The sequence below is a fragment of the Anguilla rostrata genome, chromosome 4, assembly GCF_018555375.3.
Source record: "Anguilla rostrata isolate EN2019 chromosome 4, ASM1855537v3, whole genome shotgun sequence".
Lineage (NCBI taxonomy): Eukaryota > Metazoa > Chordata > Actinopteri > Anguilliformes > Anguillidae > Anguilla > Anguilla rostrata.
Window position 1 is genome coordinate 35716209 of NC_057936.1, and position 22806 is coordinate 35739014.

A 22806-nucleotide genomic window follows, 5' to 3' on the forward strand; every position below is an offset into this window, starting at 1 on the left:
TGAAATGACGCCTTCTTATCAGTTACAGATAGCATGTGGAGAAACAATCTGTCCGGGGGCTGTCGCACATGGTTTTGACAGATTGATAGTCGCGAATTTCATTTTAATCGAGAAAAAAAATTATTTTCAGGAGCAGATGTGGAAGATTCTAAGTTGTTAGAGCATGGCTTACCATATATTTTAGTTTATTGCAACAGTGTATACTTAAAGCCTTTCCTTTTTAGTGACAGGATTTATGAAAACCTTCTAATCCATCCTTATTCCTTTGTAGAGCCATGCTGATTTGGAACTGAACAGTAATATCTTGCTGTAAGGTTCTGTATGTTAATGTAAATAATAATTGTTTGGTATGTAATTCAGCAATTCCATTCGTACAATTTCCTACAAAATAAAGTTAGTAACACTGTATTATAGGGAAGCAGGTGGCAAGAAGTCGACCAAGCATGGGGTAAACAGCAAGTTTGTTGATGGTCAGGACAGACCCGTGCGGTCAGGGAGTAAGAAGAGGGCCAATTTCTCTTTGTCTTCTCTGGCTGGACGTCTGTCATCGCAAAAAGCGTAAGTCCTTCGTTTCCCTCCCATACCGTTTGTGAGGGAACTGGCCACAGGATAGTTGAAAAATCAGCTGAGCTGAAGAGGCTGAAGAAATTGGAACTTTCTGCCACCCCATTGTAGTATTTCATTTTGGAATTGATAATAAACCTGTAGACAAGCCAGTATAGCCTTGTACAATCCCCCCCCCCACCACCCCTTTGTAGAGTTTCAGTAAGATGTCTGTTTTCATAATTATGAGTGTGTAGAGGCTGATAGTAAAATTGCTGGGTCGGTTCGAGCGTGTGCTTTGATCGCTTGGTGCCGTACACCGGTGAAACTTGGGCCAGGTACAGACGGGAGCACAGGAAGGCTGCTGCAGCAGACGGGGGCAGTGGACACACAGGGACTGTGCAAAGGTTCACAGTGACCGCAGTTAGCGTTCATCACGGAGTCTCCGGCCGGAGAAACGGTGGTGGCTGTTTTTCCCCGATAAAGGGCTCCCTGGAAATGCAATCTCGGTACATGGGAATGGCTTCCCTATGGCCCTATCGGTTTGTATACCAAATTTCATTGCACCACGGCATGCTGTTTTGATGATACAGTTATTTGAACAGCCCAACTGACTTTAAAGGACATCTGCATATGTGTTTGTGTGTACGGTACGGTATAGACCTACTATATCTCTGTGTCCCGTATCACTGCATTTCCGTTTAACCGCTTCCCGGATTCTTGGGAATTGGCATCCTGACATTTTAAGTTTCATGGTAACAGATGAATAATTAACTATGGAATTCTCATTTTGGATTCGCATATGAGGACACGCTACATTGCCACATTGCTAACAACACGGCAACATTTTTGATATTATTTGTTCACCATCCGCTGTCACGAGTCCACAGGAAGCTAAAAGTAGCTTCTTTGTGTTGGCATTAACGCACTTTTGTGTTAAGTGGCTGAACCGTGGGCTGACAATGTTGTGAACACGTTCTGAAACCCTGCTCCTCGAGGGCAGCCCGGTCTCCCGTAAGGTTTTCACTGCCTGTCGTTCCTTTAAAGCAAGAGCGCGGGAGGAGGGACCGGAACCGTGGACTTCAGCGAGAGCTCCTCGGAGAGCGAGGAAGACGAGGAGCAGCCGGAGCGCCGGCCGGAGAGCAACACCGACCTGCCGTCGGAGTACTGGCAGATCCAGAAACTGGTCAAGTACTTAAAGGTGAGGCGGACCCGGGCTCCTCAGCACCACCCTCTGCTTTCAGAAACCCGCCACCGCCCCAGCTGGAGAGCACTTCACCAACCGTACCGCCTTTTTTTTTCTTCTTCTTCTCCTGCTGAAAGGATATTAGCCTCCCATTTTAGGCCTTTAGCCCTTCGGTATCAACCTGCTAGAAAAATGTCCCTCAATGGGTTATGACTGCCAAGATACGCGGAGGTCCAACAAATAGCTGACAGTTGGAGTGATGAATTCAGCCTGAGTCCTGCAGGGTGGTTAGTGTTTCAAATCATAAGGTAATCTTGGTGTCTTTGTTTCCATTCCCAACAAATTAAAAGACAGGAATTAACTTACTTGACGGTGTGGTTAACTAGGATTTTTTGTTGTGTCCCCTCTAGCTGAATATTCTTTTGGGTGCTGCAGTCTGATTGTGCCATACCTAAACCAGCCATATTTCTTCAACAGCCGTTGACTCCTAGAGACTCAAGTCTGTAACAGTCATTAAGAAGATATAGGCCATATTTCAATTCTTGACAAAGTAAAATCAACTGCTTTTAAAAAAAATCTTTATACTGTTTTCTTTATTGCCACTGCTGACTTGTTTCGGCCATATCAGAATTTATGGTTTGCTATGTGCAGATTAATTTCAGTTACTTTACCGCTACAAAAGTGATTTTATCATCACCTGTAGAAAATATTTTCCCCACCTGCGCTACACATTAGCTTGGATTTGTGAATGGCTGATATCATGTTGTCCTCAGAGATTTAAATGCTGGTGGATAAAATAACATACATGTATAAGGTACTTCTGCTTTAAGCATTGCTTTCTTTGAGAACGCTTATTGAAGTGGTAAGTCTGGTTCCTGTGTTTGTGGTTTTTGACACAGGGCAGTCCAGTGAGCCAGAATTTTGGGAAGGTTGTCGGAAGACAGCTGTACAGTGCCGCGCAGTTTGCCTACACCGCAACGAATAAATGAAAAGTCGCATCGAGGGTCTTTACTGCGCATATGGTACATATTAATATGTCAAAACACAAACGTGAAATACATGCGAGCGAGCCTGCCTGGGAACACTTCAAAAGCAGCGTACTCTCATCACCGCTTACCAGCCGGTTTGTTTTGCCATGTAGGCTAAAAACATTGAGGCCCCGAGCGGTATAACCTGCTGGGAAAGAGCCTGGAGCGATGCCCCATTCACTCCCACTGCTGCTCCCCACACTTTGCATCAGCTGCTGTTCGGATGGCCTTTCTGTGCGGTGCCAGAGGCTGCATTAGGCTTTGGGGCTCCTTTGACTAATCCTGACAGAAATAATAGAAGTAAATGAAGAGTTCTGGGGCAACCCTATGGCACAGTCTGTGAGGCAGTCTATGCTCAACTCGTATTGATTCTGAAAGTACAGCTCAGGGTTAGATTTCCCACCATGGCACATTGTCTGCTGTAATCCCTTCTCTATCTGTAACGCTCTGGAGGCAGTGATCCATATACGATTACCTGTGCAAACAGCAGTTTGTACTCTGAATCGAGTGAAACTCTGAAGCAAGCGAAGCTCTCCAGCAACAATGGAAATTTCCTTTTCCGTACAGTTTTTTAGTGCAGTGCAGTCAGAAAAAAAGAATATTTGATACCCTGATCCATTTATGATGAAAAATGAGATTAATAAATAACAACAAATTTACACATTTCATGTAATATATATATATATATATATATATATATATATATTGTACGTCACATTAACAGTGTAGAAGTTTAAATCCTAGTGAAAGCTACTAGCTAAGAAATTGAAATTAATATCAGGTAGCACAATTTCAAAAATTTGCACCACTGCAAACAGTTTTGGTGATGCAGTTATTTGAACAGCCCGACTGACTTTAAAGGGCATCTGCATATGCGTCTGTGTGTATGGTACAGTATAGACTATATCTGTGTGTTCATATAACACCATTTCTGATTAACCACTTACCTAAGAAATTTAAATTAATATTAGGTAGCACAATTTCTAAAATTTAAGATGGATTTCTATAATGGGACACTTTAAATCAGCTTGCTAACTTTGCACCATACATGCTAACTAACTTTAGAAGGCTACTGGGCAGCCACTTGTGGGATAGCCACTTTGTCTAAACAAAAGGATTGATGGTCCTGTGAAGTTTGGCTTCAGTTTTCTGTATTTCAACCATGCCAGTTCCAAAGAACAGCAGCACACACTGAATTAATGGTGCATGTCTACCTATTCAGATGAAAAACAAATCCTTAAATTCAATCCCTCTTTCCCTTTTAAGCCAAACAATAACAAGAATGATATCATGTCTACTACTGGTGCCCTGGTTGCTCTTGAACCTAAATCCAAAAGTTTGAATCACTAGCTTCTAGGTTTCTGATAAATAACTTTTCTGCCCAAAGTACATTCATACATGGACCCATTATAATTTTTTCACCATACACATTAACAGATTAATTAGTGTGATTTTACAGAAAACTGCCCTAATTGTCCTTTAATGTCTTTCTTTAAAAGGGCTGCCAGGCTGCATGAATCTGTGTTTCTGTACTGCATTTCTATTTGGTCATTTGCAGTGCTGTTCTACCTATCGTTCATTTGCTATTCCTGGTCAAAAGAACTAAAATGAACAAGGAAATATAAATATACATCAATATACACCATATTTTACCAGAACTTTACCTGTCAAATTAGTCTGTGAGCATAGTCCATTTAACAAGGTGAAGTTTGATAGGAATCCCTTAAAAGATCAGTGGTCACAGTGGTGTATGACAAAAAAAAAAAAAGTTTCCCATGTTTTCCTCTGCTGTCTTCAGATTTATTTTTAGTTTTGAGCCTTTTAACCCATTTTCATCATAGTTTGGAATGCCCAATCACAGCAGTAAACCTGTCGCATCATTGCAAGACCCTTTCATGTTTTGAACTGTTGAGTTTGGTTTGAGGTTCAGTTCCTAGTTTAAAAAAAAAAAACCCGAAATGTTTTGATTGGGGGACATTTATAAAAACATGCATATTGTAGGAATATAGTCCACCTATCTTATATTCTCCAAAAATATTTGCTGTACGTCTTGCAAAGACTATGTGGTTGATATTTTTAGACAAGACCACGACTACAGTCCCCTTAGGAATGCTCACATTCCTTTCCTGACAAAAATCCATATTTGATTAAAAATAATTTGAAAAGTACCCCTTCAGCTCTGCTGACTTTTTGCATTCAGATGTACAAGTGCATCATCAATGATAGCATGCCTCAGTAGCATAGGTTTGCAACTTGCACTTCCCCACATTCTTTCTGTGTGGAAACCACACTGAGAAGTTATTTATGGGGTTTGTCCAGTAGTCATTTTGTAATATCATTACCATCAGAGGCTAAAACTAACCGTGAGCCAAGTTAAATATCTGTTTTTATTTTAGGCACAAGAATATTTTTTCTGTGTATGGACAGACGTTTGTATTTTCAGGAGATTTTTCATAAAGTGACATATTAATGATCTACTTTGTGTTTTCAAGGTTCCTTTTAAAGCAGAAGCTTTGTATCTGAAATACATGCATGATATCACTGAACAAACATAAATGATATTTATCTGGGATCTGTTAAATGCCGTTATGGTAATGTTTGTGGGACTTTTACTTGCGCGTGTGAAGAAGTGAGATTTACATAAACACAGCCTTGGAGCTCTGAGGCAGCGGTTGTACTCAATGTTGCACTGAGCTACTGCACTATATACATCAGCATATATGCTTTGAATTATATATATATATATATATATATATATATATATGTATCAGTGCAAATAAGCATATTAATATTGAACACATTTTCTACAAATGTGGGATCATGACCTTAAGCGCCAATGTGAGAAGTCTATTTTATTGTACAGTGAAAATAGTTTTATTGTACGCATGGTTATAGTTTCCATACATCCATACTCGCATGAGTATGTAATTAATCATGGGCTGTTACACAAGCAGAGGCAAAACTGCGTCAGTAGATGTAGCCTATATGGTAGCAATACAGCATTTCATTAGAAATCTTTTCACAACTTTTCACAGACACTACAATGCGGTATAAACATAGAATGCCAGAACAGTACACCACCGCAACACTATTAAAGAAACACTACAGGTACAGGTCTATAAATATGTTGCAATCGTCCTTATAGTCTGTCCTTTAATTAGTGTGTTACTCCGCTGATCAGGCTGAGAGTGCAGGAATGGAGTTCAGACTGCCTGGACAGAATCGTTATTCTCCCCCTGAAGAACTATTCATCTATCAAGAGGGAGAAATGAGAAAATTTCACAATATCACTGATTTATTGTTTGTGGGGAGCCCTTCATTTAGTTTAACAAAATGCATTTCAGGGCCATGAAAAGTAACCAGTTTGCAAAGATTACTTTTTTGAAAGAAGAGTATTTCCAATCAACCATGGGGTCCTCTGAAATGGTGCCACTCAAAATATATGCTAATTCATTTCTTATTTTGGCCCAAAAAGAAAAAGAATCGGGCAAATCCAGAATAAACATGCTGATGTCCCTTTTTCTTTTCTGCACTTGAGACATAATGCAGAAAGCTATGATTTCATTCCGTTACATATTTCAGATGTTCTGTGAACTTGTTGAATGATTTTATATTGATATATTTCCCTGGTCCTATTTCCTAAAAGGATGTTTCTGGCGTCTAACAAGGCACTCGTCCAGGATCTGATATCAAGATTACCACCTATGTCTCTTGTCCAGGCTTGGAGCATTCCATTGGCCTTTGCAGTTGTAGTTGAATAAATAACATTTTACAAAATGTAGAAAAACAGTGTTGGGGGATGTCACGGCCAAGACATTCAGACATCAATAGGACTTTGAACTGAGGTCCCTGGTGGAAAATGTACTTATAATTTCAGGCTGGAAGGTAGACATAAAAGTATGTGTGTGCGGTTGCTAAATTTGAACTGGGCTTACACCAGGGCTTCCCAAACTGTGGGTTCTCGACCCCATATGGGGTCGCTTGATTTGATGAGGGGCTCGCCTGAAAATTTTGGGGAGAGTACAAAGTAGAAAAAAAAAAAAGTTGTAATTTTTGTCTCTTTAAAGTATGTGAATGTAGGCTACTACTTGTTGAACATCACAACAACCCAACTGTAATAATGCAATGAGGCATGAGAGGACGTGTTATGCAGCCAATACAGTCACGGCTAAATGGTGTTGGGCACGGGGCGTGTGTAAATTTGTGAGCATTCATTTAGACCCACGTCTAACGTTTGGGAGCCCCTGGCGTACACATTACAGCATAATATATATGAATACACCTCTACTGTACATGTAAAAATTATGTGGCTGAATACAGCATAGTTGAGAATTCAGATTTTAAATAGCATTCCAAGCCAAATTGCACATAAGTTGTTTCAGCTTCAAATGGAAGGAATATTGGCCTAACCCCATCATTATGGCATTTATTATGTAGCCATATATACTCACATGGGTTTGCTGTTTCAAAAGGATTGTTTATCCTGGGGGAAATATTAAGGATATTTTTCAGAAATAACTAATTTAATGTCAGTCACTTTTATATTGCCAAGCCCTAGTGTTAGAAAACTGTCAAAAGCCGCCTGGTTATTTCGGATCAGTGCAGAATCCTTGTTGAAAGTGCCCACCCTCTGGTGGTATGTAGGGGCACTGCAGTCTCATGCTGAGCTTCATGCGAGGAACTTTCTTTACAGTTATATACAGAATTCCCAAATGTCCCACACCATTACTGGGTCTGTGTGCATATATCAGCATCTGTGGAATTGTTTCATTTCATTAGTTTATATTTTTAATCATAGATTCTGATTTGGAGAGGACTGTTTTAACAGTTAGTAGTTTTTGCTTTCACAAAAAATTAAGATGTTTTAGTCAGAAAGTATGTTTTTCTGGACATTAACATAGACCAGATTACATAGCTTTGACTTCAGAACTCACATATACAGTAGTTTTATAATCACAATTATTATTGTATTTAATTATTTGAAGTCCCAGAAAAGTAAATCAGATACCTTTTGACTGTTGGAGAAATATGTATTCCAAGGCTGTAGTGTACTGTATCTAAAAATAAAATGGTTTACCGCACTGAAAATATTATTCCAGTTCAAAGAATTTGAGTATGTTTTTTTCTGAAAAAGCAATCATTCCTACAGTTAATCAGAATAATCCTATGTTCCCATGTAAAATTATTCCTAAAAAACGTCTTCTACAAAACGAAGCTTTTCAGTTAAGCACTGCTATTTATTATGACAAATTGTAGCAAAAATATTTGGACACGTAACACCACATTAGCTACGTTTTTTTCTCTTTCAGCAGAAAAATACTGCAACCAGGCTGTCATTTGAGTTCTTTTTCTTTTCTTAAATAACTATATATATATATATATATATATATATACACACACACACATACAGTGAGCTCCATAATGTTTGGAACAAAGTCTATTTTTTTTTTGATTTTGCTCTGTAATCCACCATTTTATATTTGTAATCAAACAATTCAAATGTGGTTAAAGTGCACATTCTCAGCTTTTATTTAAAGCAGGGGTGTCAAACGGAGTCCAGTGTCTGCAGGTCTTTGTGGTTTCCTTTCAGTCAGCTGCCAAATAAGGCCTTGAGAACAAAGTGTATGGATTCCTTAGCCAATCAATGACTTAAATGAACCACTGGTGCCAAAGACAACTTAAAATGATAGTATTTAGTACATTGTTGCATATCCTTTGCGTGCAATGACTGCTTGAAGTCTGTGATCATCATGGACATCACCATGTGTTGAGTACCTTCTCTGGTGATGCTCTGCCAGGCCTGTACTGCTGCCAGCTTCAGCTTCTGCTTGTTTCGGGGGCTAGTTGCCTTAAGGTTTCTTTTCAGCATATGAAACGCATGTTCAATTGGATTCAGTTGGATTCAATTGGATTCAGATTGGGTGAAAATTTTGCTGTTTGTGGCTTTGAAAAACTCACTCTGAAGTGAATTTTGGTCTCGTCCATGACCTTCTTCCTTTTTCCTGCAGGCTCTTTTAGGCACTGTTTAGCAAACTGTAACCTGGCCATCCTCTGTTTGCAGCTGGCTAGTGGTTTGCATCTTGCAGTGTAGCCTCTATAGATCTGTTTGTGAAGTCTTGACAGTAGTCACTGACGCATCCACACCTGCCTCCTGAAGAGTGTTCATGATCTGATGGACAGGTGTTTGTGGGTTTTTCTTCATTATGGTGAGAATTCTTCAGTCAACAACTGTGGAATTGTTCTGTGGCCTACCAGGTCCGTCGCGATTAGTGATCTCTCCCCAGTGCTTTCTTCTTAGTGATATTCCAAACAGTTTATTTTTGTAAGCCTAACGTTTGACCTACCTTTTTTTTTCTTATTTCTCTGTCTCATAGCTTCCTTGGCTTTCATTGGCACAACTCCGGTCCTCATGCTAACAAATGCCAATACCGACTCCAAAGGCAATTCAAAGCTTAGAATCAAAACGAGATAGTGAAAATCTCTTTTATACCTGCACTAAGGAAGCAATTGAACACACCTGACTCAGTAGAAGAACACCTGTGAAGCAATTTATCCCAAATATTATGGCACCCTGAAATGGGGGTACTGTGTAAGAAGTGCTGTAATTTATATATAGTGGAACCAAAATGTATTAAAAAAATACACTTTAATAAAAGCTGAGAATCTGCAATTTTAACCACATGTGTTTGATTCCAAATCTAAAATTGTGGAGTCCAGAGTCAAATCAAGAAAGAATATGTCTGTGTCCACAACATTTTATATATAACATTTTTATAGATATCTTGTGTTACCCAGATTGGATCTGGCTGCAGCCCTCATATTTTTTTATCCTCAGTCCTGGTGTACCAAGGGCGGTTAAAAGTAAAAACCACAGAACATCCCTCGAGACTCGGCCTTGCCAACCCCGGTCGCTTCTTCTCTGGGCTAAGACTGTGAAAGACTAACTGTGACTTCTCTTCCACCTGACACCAGTCCGACCCCCACACACACTCACTTGTTCAGGGGCAGGGATCAACGTTCAGGGGTCAAAGCAGTGCTGCCAGCCCAGGATAACCACCTTGTGTCTATTTGGCCGCTGCTGCCAATGGAATTTATTGGCTGGAGTCCTCAGACAACCAAGCCTGGTTTCACACTATAAAGTTTCCAGCCTTTTGGCGCGACGTTCCGTTTTCGTTTACACCTGCAACAGGTGTCGGTTCTGCTTCCACTGTCATGTAAACTTGTGATAATTATTAGAAATGTAGAATAACTGCTGCTGTCATCCTTCGCTTTGATAATGAATAGTTCGCTCTGATAATGAACGATAATGAATAGTTATAGTTCATTTTTGGTATTTGCTTTAGGATAAGTAGACATCTGGGAATTGAAGGTGTACTTTAATGAGGCAATAGACTTGAATGTCATTGGTCTACTTTTAACTCATTTGGTTCTAAATGCATTGCAAAAATATTTGTACATTCACATTTTTAAATCTAATGGTGGTTTCATATTGAATTGCATTTTGTTTGACAATAATTTGGTAATCCCTGGAAATGATCTTAAAATGAATGTTTAACAAGACCCTAATTATAGCAATGAAAGGAAAAGTTCACCCTGCACATCTGTGGGTCTCAGTAGCCTCTAGTACTGGTGAAACTTTAGTAATTCAGAAGCGAATGTTAGCTGAGCAATTAGCGGAAGTATGAAGGACTGATGGCTCTGAGACGCACGGGTAATCGCAGCTCCTGGACCTCGAGTGGATTTATGAATCTGCTTCATACTTTCCTAGTTTGTAATGTGTAATATTTACAGATAGTTTCCTCGGAAAGTAATTTATGAGGGCATTTAGTCACCGCTGTTAAGAAGGCCAAATCCTCCTGGTAGTAAACGTCCTGAACAGTAGGTCTTAACTTTAAGCAGGCAACGTGCGGGAGGGAACTGTTCACCTGGGTTAAATCATCTGGTTGAAAGGCTCGTCCTTTCTGGAACCCCCCCGCCTCCCTTCTTTGTTCTATGATAAGAATATATGTAGGTTCGTGTAAAAATAATACTTATTAGTGATTGGGGGAAATGCAATCTGAAAAATTTCAAATTATATACATATAATTACTGAAGGACAAATATCTTTTATGCTCTACATTTGTGAATGAATGCATTCCTATGAAGCCACAGACCGCTAGGTGTACAGTATAACTGATACAGTTATCTGCAGTTACAGATACAGTTACAGATACGGTTACAGATAGACAGACGGCGTTCTTGTTTTAAAGAATGCCTTCGAGGCCGAAAAATGCGAGCATGTGATTCCCCCCAGCCCACCTCGCGTCTAAACATAGCTTTTGTTTTCACAAGGTAAGCTCCGTGCCCTCCCAATCCTTTGAAGAGTAAAAAACGGTCAAGACAGAGGAACAGCGGATCAACTGCTGTTAGCGGGCAAGTGGTTTACATTTAGGCCGGCGTCGTAATGTGGGGCGCACATGTGGGGCGTCCAGGAGCGCTTCGCAGTCGCCTCGCTCCGCCTTCGCCGCAGCTTGATAAAATGCCCGTTCGGGACGCGCGCCGAGATCGCTTTCTAGATTTTTCCGCGTACTGTACCTTCCGCCGGCCGTCTGAGAGAGTTGCCGTGAACACAGAAATGAAACGTCCAGAGGATAAAAGCAACGCGGTGTAATATTAGTTGACGGTTATGTTATGCATATTTATTTTAATTTGAAAAGAGACATTGACACTACTTGGCAGTCTAATAATCGGCCTTGTGCATTCGTACACAGAAGATGTTTGTGTAGTGTGTAACTAATAAACTCAGAAGCAGTATCGCATGAATTTGCTGAATTTAAGTGAATCTGTGGTTAATTTAAAAAACTGTGACTGTTCACTTGCCAAAAGATTTTTCTTTGTATCTAGCATCACATTTCTAAGCCACGTAACACGTCCAGCATTACGCCAGCTTACTGCTTAATGTTCTACCTATTGCATTTCAGCTTTCTTTTCTTTCTGTTTCTCCTTTGTCTGTGAAGTTTCTTTTTTTGGAAATCTAAACAACAAAAACAGATGAACCCAACCAGTTCCCTATGGCAATAGACTTATATACCATATCCCATATGTCATGACATTCTGGTGATGCCTTATGAATGCTTTTTTTTTTTTTTACAGTGGTAAAACAGAAGATCTACTTCTGTACTTATTAAAGTGAGAGCGTGTGCAAAAGTTCTATATCAAGAGTGCCATGGTAACCTTCAGACCACCTGTTTTAAATCTGTACAGTTATGCATATACATGTTACATTTAAATACAATAAAAACCAAAAGCTGTTCAATATCCTGCATGTCTTAAAAAAAAACAGTTTTTACCCTAACCACTTGTTTACTTTGCTGTTACTTAGTAGCTAATTTGAAGGAAGAAAACATGGTGCATGTGTGTGTGTAGCAACTGTCAAAACAAGTCTGAAAAGCAAACATTTTGGCATCCATTTTCTTTACAGTTCTAATGCAGATCAATGTCTATGGTTTCTGCCTACAGCACAGCACAGTAGTCTGATTAACTTGTGTGAATTTCCCCGTGTTTACAGTGGAAAAACATAAAGCTTACCAACCTGATGTAAACAATGTTGTGCCAGAGGGGTGTTTTAATAAGCCTGTTCTTTCAATGCGTTAATCCTTTCTGTAATTCCACCAGCTATTTCATTAATCGTTGCCTTGAATTATTATTTCAGGGAGGCAATCAGCCGGCCACTGTGATCGCACTGTGCTCCATGAGGGACTTTAACTTGGCGCAGGAGACTTGCCAGTTGGCCATCCGGGATGTAGGTGGCCTTGAAGTTCTCATCAACTTGCTGGATACCGAAGAAGTCAAATGCAAAGTGAGTCTTCCTGCCAAAGATGCTACTGGGCTCACAGAAACATGCTGTTTGCCAGTTTGCATTCATAGCAGGACCCCTGCAGGCAACATCGCAAATCTCAGTGTTGAAAGGCACGGGGTAGCAATTATTTTCTTAAATAATTTAAATAAAAAGATATATTTATGATCTATATTATTGGAAATGAACAGATGTCTGTTTTGAGCATACATACAGTTATTTATGCTCTTTGAGTATTTTCCTTGACAAGTATTGTATTAGCCTTGAATTCAGCAGTGATTGCTAAAACACCTTAAAATTCATCTGCTTTTTGAAGCTGTTTTTGGGAGCATAATGTTTAGAGAAAAAATAGATTTTATTTTTTCCGTCTTTAGATCGGCTCTCTGAAAATCTTAAAGGAGATCAGCCGAAACTCGCAGATCCGAAGGGCCATCGCCGACCTGGGTGGGCTGCAGACCATGGTGAAGATATTGGACTCCCAAGATAAGGAGCTGAAGTGCCTCGCTGCCGAGACCATCGCCAATGTGGCCAAGTTCAGGAGAGGCAGAAGGACAGTGAGGCAGTACGGTGGAATAAAGAGACTGGTGAGTTGCTCCCAGGTGGCTCAGTCACAGTGAAGGCACTCATGAGTGAAGGCGATTTACAGAAAAACCCACACTGTCTTCCTCAACCTGCCGCGTTGTGCATTCTCAGCTGTCTCACTCACAGGTCAGCTACCTGCTGCCCATGTCCTTTACAGGTGGGTAGCTCTGGGGGCATCTTTAAAAACTGACAGGGCACCTCAGAAGGAAACGCGTTTGGGACACAGAACAGAATTACTGGAGAAAGTGTTTCTGTGCAGCACATAAAATCAGAGTTTACAGAAGTGACACAAGGGCTAACGTTCTGACAGATACATATAAAAATTATATGGTATAAAAATTGTTTTGGTAAAACTCAATGATCATCTTTGTCGATCAGCTGAACCTACCTAACTTTTCTGGCTAGGCTATATTAGCTATGAGCTATCCTATGGGAGCAACTGAAACCTCAATTCTGATGGTTGACATTAAGCCTGTAGCTTATTATGGAATTAAGACATAAAAACTCCTTGCTTTGCTGAACTGATGTCCAATATTTCAAGTAATATTGTATACTGCTTTAATGCATATTAAATCTCTTGGGTTGTGCTGCCACGGCACGCAGGTTTCTCCAGATACTGGCCTTTAAGCAAAATTTGAGGTTACGGCAAGCTAAGAAGAAGAATGCATTTTGGATGACCTCTGATTGGAACGGGTCTCGAAAAGACAGATGAGCAGAAGCTGCCTTCACAGGTAGCTGCCCTGTGATTGGGGCACAGGGCTCTTTTCAAAGATCTAGATCCAATTAAACAGACCGTTCAGCCTCAGCAGAGCAGATTCGGTGACGTCAGGGTAGTTCCATAGGAAACAGGAACAGAATGTCTTCATCAGCTGGGTTTTTGTTTATTTGTGGAGCAACTATGATTAAAGCTAGCGCATTGTATATTTTCCTTAGTTCCACGGTGGATATATTCGTCCTTGATCCTGGATATTGTTTCTGAGATTCATTTCGTGCAAAATGGTAGACTACGTGAAACGAACTGAAAGGGCAGTCATTTTTCATGCATGCATGTTTGCATTCAGGAAATGTACGGGATGATCATTTCCTTAGCTGTAAAATTCCACCTGAAGGAAGGACCAGCTGCAGACCTGGGGGGGGAGGGGGGGGCTTGGGAGATTGAGCTCCTCGTGGCGCCCCTGTATTTCAAGCTGCAAATAAATTGATTGTCATAACGATCTGGAAATCCCCCCCACCCCACCCCGACTACGGCACTGCCTCATATGGTTTTTCCCTTACAAAACAACCAATCCACGGGCTGATCTGGTAAATGGTGATTGGGTTCATGGCCACAGACAGATCCGTACAACTGAAGCGTAAGCTCGAGGTCATTCGCTGCCTTTGTCACTCACTCATTCAGTTACCATTTTGCCCTGAGTCATCCCTCTTTGCAATTATTTTGACATGTTGCAGTTTCACGAACGATATCAAAGGATATTATAAAGCCTGTTCGGACCACACCAGGGAGACAAACAGCTCAAGTGAAAAATGGAGGATGAAAGTGGGGTCTCTCCTGTGCAAGGTGGAGCTGCTGGACTGCGTGCCGGACTCGGCCGCGCTGACGCAGGAGCAGGAGCGGGACGTGGAGGTGGCGCGGTGCGGGGCGCTGGCCCTCTGGAGCTGCAGCAAGAGCACCAGGAACAAGGAGGCCATCCGCAGGGCGGGGGGCATCCCGCTGCTGGCGCGCCTCCTCAAGTCGCCGCACGAGAACATGCTGATCCCCGTGGTGGGCACGCTGCAGGAGTGCGCCTCCGAGGTGAGAGTCCGCCCCCCCGCGGGCCCCGCCCCCCGAGGGCCCCGCCCGCTTCCCCGGGACTGCTGCCGCGGTTCGCTATTCGCCCGCTTATCAGAGGGTCTTATCGAGGGCTGCTCGTAGGCCGTGTCTCTTAAAGTTTGTTTTTGCATTTGATCTGTTTGTGCTGCTGGGTGTTTGCTGATAGCGTTCAAGCTAGAGTGTCTTGTGCAATGATGCCCAGGGTGGTTCAGTCAGTAAAGGCATTCCCCATTAGTGCAGGCTTGGCGCTATAGCCCGGACATTGGAGGTTTGTAACCGACCAGTACCATTCGCTGGCTATGATTTGGCACTTTAGCCCACGCATTGGAGGTTTGTCACTGGCCAAGGTCATATACTGCCTATGACTGGCGTTCAGTACATAGTGGGCTTTGTCCCGCTAGAGGTAGTGTTCCCTGTAGTGTGTAAAACAGCCCCAGGCTCAGGGGAATGGATAAGTGCACACTCCAGCGATGCATGCACACTGGCCCAGCGCTCCTGGCGTAGGGACGTGAGTGGCACAGAACGCCAAAATCAACAGCTCCAAGTAGATGGGAAAGAAACTGGAGGGAAACTTGTCGCCAACAGTGAACGCCGGCAGCGCCCTACCTGGGCTACTAGCCTGCGAGTAAAAGCACCGTGTCTCTGGCCTGCGTGCAGGGGAGCTACAGGATCGCGATTCAGACCGAGGGAATGATCGAGGACCTGGTGAAGAATCTCAGCTGCGACAACCAGGAGCTTCAGATGCACTGTGCCAGTGCCATTTTCAAGGTAATCCGACCTTCCTCATTCGTTTCCTTTTACGTCTGTCGTGATGTCGTGAACTATTTTTGGGAACATTGCAGCAGGGCGTAATCGCAATTCCACTGCAGTTCAATATATAATAAATGAATTTCTTCTGAAGTAACATTAGCTTGTAATTACGGCTCAAAGAATCCATTCATGCTCGGAGGCATTCTCCTTGGCTGTTGAGGGTTTTGGATTCTGAGCAAAACGAAACGTAAGCGGGGCCCTTCATTAGCGGTCCTCCTCGTTCCGTCAGTTTCCGTCTGCTTTTTTTTGCAACGACGGCGCACGTGTTCACGCTGCGATTTTTTCGGCTTCAGTGCGCGGAAGACAGGACCACGCGTGACCTCGTCAGGCAGTTCGGAGGACTGAAGCCCCTGGTGGCCCTGCTGAAGGAGACGGAGAACAAGCAGCTCCTGGCCGCCACCACGGGAGCCATCTGGAAGTGCTCCGTCAGCATGGAGAACGTGGTGAAGTATGGGATACGCCGCTAGCCCTCGTTAGCGAGACCGTCTCCTAATCCCCGCAGCGAACACGCGCGCTCGGCCTCCACCGCGCCTGACGCCAGCCCTCGGAGATGAAGCTGCGCTGCATCGTGTCTTACTGTACGCACGTTGACAGCTTCTGACTTGTACTATTGGCTGTAAAAAACTGTACTGATGCAGTTAATGTTTGATAGGATAATGCAGCTATTATTTTCACTTTCACCCTGAATTGTATGAATGCTTTCTCTTAAATGCAGTTTATGATGTAGACTTGTGAAAATGTGAAAAGGACCAGTTAGAGCTGAGAAGAGGCCCCATGTGATAGCAGTCAGCTCCCGCACCGTCTTGCGGTTACCTTCGCCTGTCTTTACTGGAAAGACACTGTCCAGGAGGAGCTGTGTTCTGAGACCCTGTGGCCTAGTGCATTGATCCACTTCGCACTCAAACAGGCCCAAAAAGGCTGCCAGCAGCTACGGGTGGAGCAGTCACGTGTTGCTAATTATTCACATAAGGAGTCAGGTTTTCCACAGACCGAGCATTCTCACGTCCATCTCCAGGGCAGTCAACGCGATTGTATGAACGGCGGCAAAGTTCTTGTACTGCGTCTGTACGTTCTGACCTTCTTTATTTGACCGTTCTGTCAGAGGAACGCGTCATTCTGACGCTCAGAACGAGCTTCGGTTTTTACGGACAGCTGGTGACGCGCTTGTCAAAGCAGCGGCTGATTACCGCTGAACGCGGGCGTGCAAACCCAGGGAACGTGCCCCGGAAGCGGCCGGCCGCTCTCGCCAGTGCTGTCAGTTCACAGATTTTCAATCATTTGACACGTAAAGCGTGCAAGGCCTTTAACTGCCACTTCGCTATGCAACCACTGACACTTGGAGAGGTTCCCTAGCCTTGTCAATGTCCGACAATTTGTTAGCAGGTAACCTTCTTTTTCAAAATAAATAATAGCCGTGAATCGTGACCTGGCACACTTTTTACCCCCGTAAAGGTAGTCCAAAAAAAATAATGCTTTAGCCATATTTGTTTCACATGCAAACTGTGGCAGGGGACAGGACAAGAAAAACTCTCAAATGCATTATAAATGTATAAAACATTATTTATGTATGAACAGTATCCCATTAACAAATTTCAGGATTTTTGTATTTTTCAGAGCCGCCACACTGACATGAGCTTGAGTTTCTTGTAATTTTTGATTAAGACTGACTTGAAATTTGTAGGCTTTGCAGTAATAAGTTAACCTTATTAATTCTGCCATCTGATTTGGAAATAGAAAGGCATCCCACAATGACTCACAGTGCGTTTCTGTCCCATTATTTTACAACAGCTTTTCTACATTGAGTGCAGCCCCAGTCCAGCTGGGATGACAGATTTTTCATTGGGTTGGAAGCCGCTGCCATGCTAATGGTAGATTCAGTCATTTAACCTGCCCACGACACATTTATTTTACTGTGAGTAGTTCATTTAAGCCAGCCTGCTTTTTTTTTCAAGGATTATAGGCACACTAGATTTTTCCTGAATTCCATGGACCGCTGAACCCATGCTAAAGTTTGAAATAATAAAACCTGCTTGAATTCCTCGCTCAGAGTTCAGGACTAAATGCCCCCTTCTCTCCTCCGAGCGACTTTGGATTTAAACACGTACGCACAGGACGGGAGAGCAGAAAGGTGCAGATGTCTTTTGATGGCGTGAGAGAGACGAGCAGACTTTCCTGTCTCACAAAGCGTCAGCAGAACAGCCGTGACCTCCCGCACATCATTGAGGTTATCGTGGAATAAAATGTTATAAGCATAGCGCAAAGTGGGTTTTTCAGAACCTTCCGGTCTCTGGCTGCCATATGAACCTTAACATGCGGTCGATTATTACACAAAAGCACCAAGATTAGCAAATATTCAGAAAGCATCCAGGTAAGGTGATAAAACTAAGTTAACTGTACTGGCAGTTTGAAATGTAGCACTCAGTGCAGTTATTACTGTTGTTGGCCTTTGGTCTCTTTGGTAATTACTGCGTTGTAATAACAATGCTGCTATGCAGAAAAGCACTAATAGTTATAGCAAAGATACTTTTGATACCACTAATTGCGTGTAAACAGCAATTGGTGACACTTCATTAACAAACTTCAAAATTCAAAATAGCTCTATTATGCTTATGAAAGGGGTGTTATAAATGACACAACAAAATCCAGCTAGAAAAAAGTGAGGAATGCATCCTCTTGTAACACTGCCATTTAACTCCTCTTTTCCCAGGGGCTCTTTAAAAAAAACACGCAGTCATTCCGGTTAGTTTTGGACGGCGTGGCCAAGTGGGTGCAGACGAAGGTAAAGCCGCTCCACCGCACGCAGGCGGGACGCGAGCGCGACGCAGAGCTTTAGCGCACGCTTCGCTTCGCCAGCAGCGCCCGCTCCTCGCGCTCCCCCAGCGCTTTCCGAGCGACGTATAAAAACGTCAAGGTCCGTCAAATCGTCGGAGAGAAATGACCAAGCCATTACCGTCAGATGAGAAGCGCTCACTGTAATAGAGCCTCAAGGAGCGTTGTTCGAGGCCTGCTCTCGCCTCAACAGTCAGTCGCGTGCTCAGATGAAAATCAGCTTGAAATGTACTCTGCAGCAATGATAATTAATGGGCAGGTTTGTGAAAGCTCACGAGCAGTACAAACAGCTTTAGTGGCAGATAATAGACAGTGCTTCTTTGTGTAAGGGATCTATGCCATACCATGCTTTTCCATAAGGAGCTCCCGAGATGTGAGCGGCAAGACCTTCTGCAAAAACCAGAAGGAGCATATGGCAGCTATTTGCTTGATTAATGATGCATAAAAATGAAAAATGATTGATAGCGAAAACATAATTGCGTTCATAAATAAGTTGTGCTTACTTAAACCTTGCATCTTGCCTTTGAATGTATAGCAGGTTTTTCTAGTTTTCACCATACCTGTTTCATAGGAGCAGAACTGTTAGGAATAACTAAGATTCATTATAGTCCAAATGATAAAAAGTGTTTAAAGTTAAAAAGCACTCATAAAGAGGCTTTTATGAGAGCACTGATGTCATTTGCAAGCGAGTTTCGCAAAAAAATTTTACTGAACACAATGCCATCTTGAACGCATTGCGTATTGAGGAGCTACAGAAAAAAGAAAGAAAAAAAAACGTCTTGATGAGAAAGTCTTTATGATGGAAAGTCTCTTTTGCCAAGACGCGGAGTGCACTCGGCAGTCTAGGGCTCTGTCTGAGGTCAGGTTCCCGTCGTTAAGTGACGACTGCTGACCGTTTCCCCTGCTGTCTCAGCCGTTTATGTGACAGGAGCTGCCCTTGCTCAACAGCACATGTAATTTCAAGACAAAACCACATTTACTGTCCATCATAAGAACGTCTGACTCTCTTCCTTTTTGCATAAATTTGGGCTCTGGGGCGCTGAGCCGCGTAAGGCGATGGGGTTTTCAGTGCGGACGGCGAATCTCGCTGCACAGAACACGTTGTGAGTTCACACGCATTCGGGCCAGCGGGCTGTTTTGTCAGCGTCTGGCTGATTCACATCGCTTTCTGTGTGGTGTTCACGGGCTCGGAAACTGACTGCAATCCAACTGTCTTGATGCACCTAAGAAATATGCTTCCACGCCTTTGTAGAAGGGAAGAGCTGTGTTATACTGTTACTCGGAGTGTGCCACGTTGAGACGTGATTCACTGTAAGGAAGCACGTGATAGATGAGAAATAGGCTGCACAGAAGCCCACGCCTGGCTCCGGCATCTTTTTGACGAGGTTTAATAAGGCTTGCAGCTGCAAGGAATTGGCCGTTTGAAGCGAGCTCTAATTTAGCTCCTTCTTGCCTTGGTAATTTCTCACGTTGGCATCGGCGTTTACGAAAATAAGGCGCGGCTCCCCGTCCATTCATCCGAGCTAATGCGCGCAATTAAGACGCAGCCCCGCTGCAGATAACAGCGCAGCTGTGGCGCACGAGCTGCATTGTTTTTGCTGAATCCAGTAAGTTAACTTTGGCAGCCTTCTCCGTTCATTACCGTCTCACTCGCAAGAAAATCTTTCGGTGGACTGCGACCAAAACCGAGTGACCTTGGACACTTTCTACAATAGCCTGCAGCTCCGGGTGCCAGGAACCGTAACTGCGAATAAAAACAGTCGTATAACCCAGCCGTACATCATAGGTTTGTTGAGGCTTTCTGAAACCACATCATATCCCCTCTGAAATGTTTACTGGAGCTTCCCAGTGTAAATTGCTGGCCGGCGGAGCGAGATCACGGCGAGGCGGAGAGACGATCTCTCCAAGCCGCGAGGGAAGCGGACCGCTGCGGAGCACACGCATGTTTCGGGCGCGCAGCGAAGCGTGGGAAAAGTCTGGCGCTGGTAAACAGCGCACAGAGGTCGAGGCCGCGGCGCTGCCAGAGCTAACCCAACCCCCGCCGGTTTCAGGTTCCAGGAGTACAAGGCGCTGGAGACGCTGGTGGCCCTGCTGACCCACCAGCCGGAGGAGGTCCTGGTCAACGTGGTGGGGGCGCTGGGCGAGTGCGCCCAGAAGCCCGCCAACCGGGCCGTCATCAGGAAGTGGGGCGGCGTGGAGCCGCTGGTGGGCCTGCTCACCGGGACCAACCGCGCCCTGCTGGTGAACGTCACCAGGGCCGTGGGGGCCTGCGCCACGGAGCCGGAGAACATGGCGTGAGTGGCCGCTCCTCTGAGGGCCGGGCCCATCGAGGCCCCCGTGTTCCTCTAAAGCAGGAGCCTTCAAACTTACCCCAAAAGGACCGGCGTGTGGGTGCAGGCTTTTGTTTTAGACCAGCACTGAGACACCTGGTTCGACTTGTCATACTCTTGATGGAAGACCATCATTGGTTAATTAGTTGAATCGGGTGTCATAATGCTGGACCATAAGAAAAACTGTGTACCCACACCGGCCTTTTTCAGGTAAGGTTGGACGCCACTGCTCTAAATGCATCTGATGCCACTAAGCTATAGCTCCTCAAATCTGGACCTCAAATCCAAATCCGGCTCTGGTTTTCTTTTTCCCCAGGTAAGTAACCGAACAATTAGTGCTTCTGATTGGCCAGACTGTATTGGCACCTGACTCGCAGGTGAAGGGAGGGTGGAAAACCAGCAGTTCTTGGACCTCGAGTGATTTGAGTAACAAGGCGACTAAGCGCTGCTAACCGGAGCTGCTCTTACCCTGCAGCGGGCTACATGTGGCCCTGATAAAACACGGCGCTGGTGTGTAGAAGCAGGCTGCGGTCGTAGCCAGAGCTAGGCTACCAGATGTGTGATTTATAAGAGAGGCCGTAGCCTTCACGATGAACGTACTGCTGTGTTTTATATAACCCAAACTGTGCTGGTCTGTTGAGAAACGCACTGTGTGTGCCACGCCATCTGATTTTCATTGCTTTTACAAGGTCGTTACGGAGTTAAAGCCCCCCCCCCTCTCAATTAACACTGGACTCAAATAAAGAACTTCATGATCAAGTGCATTTTGTTAGTTAGCAGTTGATGCAATGAGCTGAAAAATAATACATTTATGGAGGTTTGCAGATTAAAGCAAAATGCTATTTGAAGGAACAAGGCTTTTTAAACAATTAACTGCAAAAGAGGCACAATTCGGCACAAGAATTGTTTTACGGCAAATGCTGTTCATGTTTTCCCAAGGAAGATATATTTAGGTCTCTTGCCCTTTGCATTCACACTTAGTTACGGGGAGAAAGTCGTTATTTCCACAGGTTTTTGCGGGAGCGATTTATTTCGAGCATTGTGTACAGTAGTTTGCTGAGCAATTAGCATAGTTCACATTTGATTGTTTCCTGCCTTAGACCAGTATGGTCAGGGCTGTTTCTGAAATCAAGCGAGCCGGGTTACTCGAGAAGAGGGCTGTCGTTCGGTGCGGAGGGAGAGAGGGAGGCTTCAAGGCTCCGCCCGCCCCGTTCCCAGTGCGCTTAGCGCTCTGCAGACTCGCGCCGCTCACAAACAGGACCTCTTTTACTCTGGGCCTTAAAACTGCTTTTATGTACGGAGAAGGGGTTTGTTTATACAGGAAAGGGCTATTATGGATCCATCTACATAAGATCGTCTGGTCGGCGAAGGAGAACCGCAAGCCCCGTTCCTCGAGCAGCTGACAGATCGACTCTCCATCTGGTTTACTTTAGCCCGGAGACTACACGCTACATACAGTACGCAGATGCGTGCGCCCATGCTAATTCTCCTTTAGTGCCTGTCCTTTCTGCGCTACGCTCAGCGCCATTCCGCCTGTTGTAAGCAACAACCCTATGCTAGCGCATGTAGCCTAGCAACACTCTCTATCAGGTCTTTATTGTTTTTGCCCGTACCAATGGAAGTCGTATAACGAGTGTTTAAAACGTTTTGAATGCAATTTAAGAAGGTTGTGCACTGAACACCATCGGTTGAGCTCGGGTCAACACTGAGATGAATACACAGCGTGCAGGTGCCCCGAAGATGATTTCAAATATCTGCCGTCTGATTTTTTTTTTTTCCCCCATCATCAGTCATCTCATCAGCCCCTCATTCTTCTTACCTGTCCGTACCGAAGAGGATAGTTTTTTTGTGGG

General features: G+C 43.7%; 1 protein-coding gene across 3 annotated transcripts in view; it reads left to right on the forward strand.

Annotated features, from left to right (window-relative positions):
* Positions 1–22806, forward strand: part of odad2 (outer dynein arm docking complex subunit 2) — a 44071-nt gene that overhangs the window by 9294 nt on the left and 11971 nt on the right. For 2 of the 3 annotated variants that reach the window (XM_064332408.1, XM_064332409.1), the window contains exons 9-16: positions 415–558; positions 1591–1744; positions 12449–12595; positions 12967–13176; positions 14733–14966; positions 15642–15752; positions 16088–16242; positions 20675–20917. In XM_064332408.1, coding sequence (XP_064188478.1) covers positions 415–558; positions 1591–1744; positions 12449–12595; positions 12967–13176; positions 14733–14966; positions 15642–15752; positions 16088–16242; positions 20675–20917 — 1398 coding nt within the window. The remainder of the gene's footprint in view (positions 1–414; positions 559–1590; positions 1745–12448; positions 12596–12966; positions 13177–14732; positions 14967–15641; positions 15753–16087; positions 16243–20674; positions 20918–22806) is intronic. The other variant, XM_064332410.1, reaches the window with a different exon arrangement.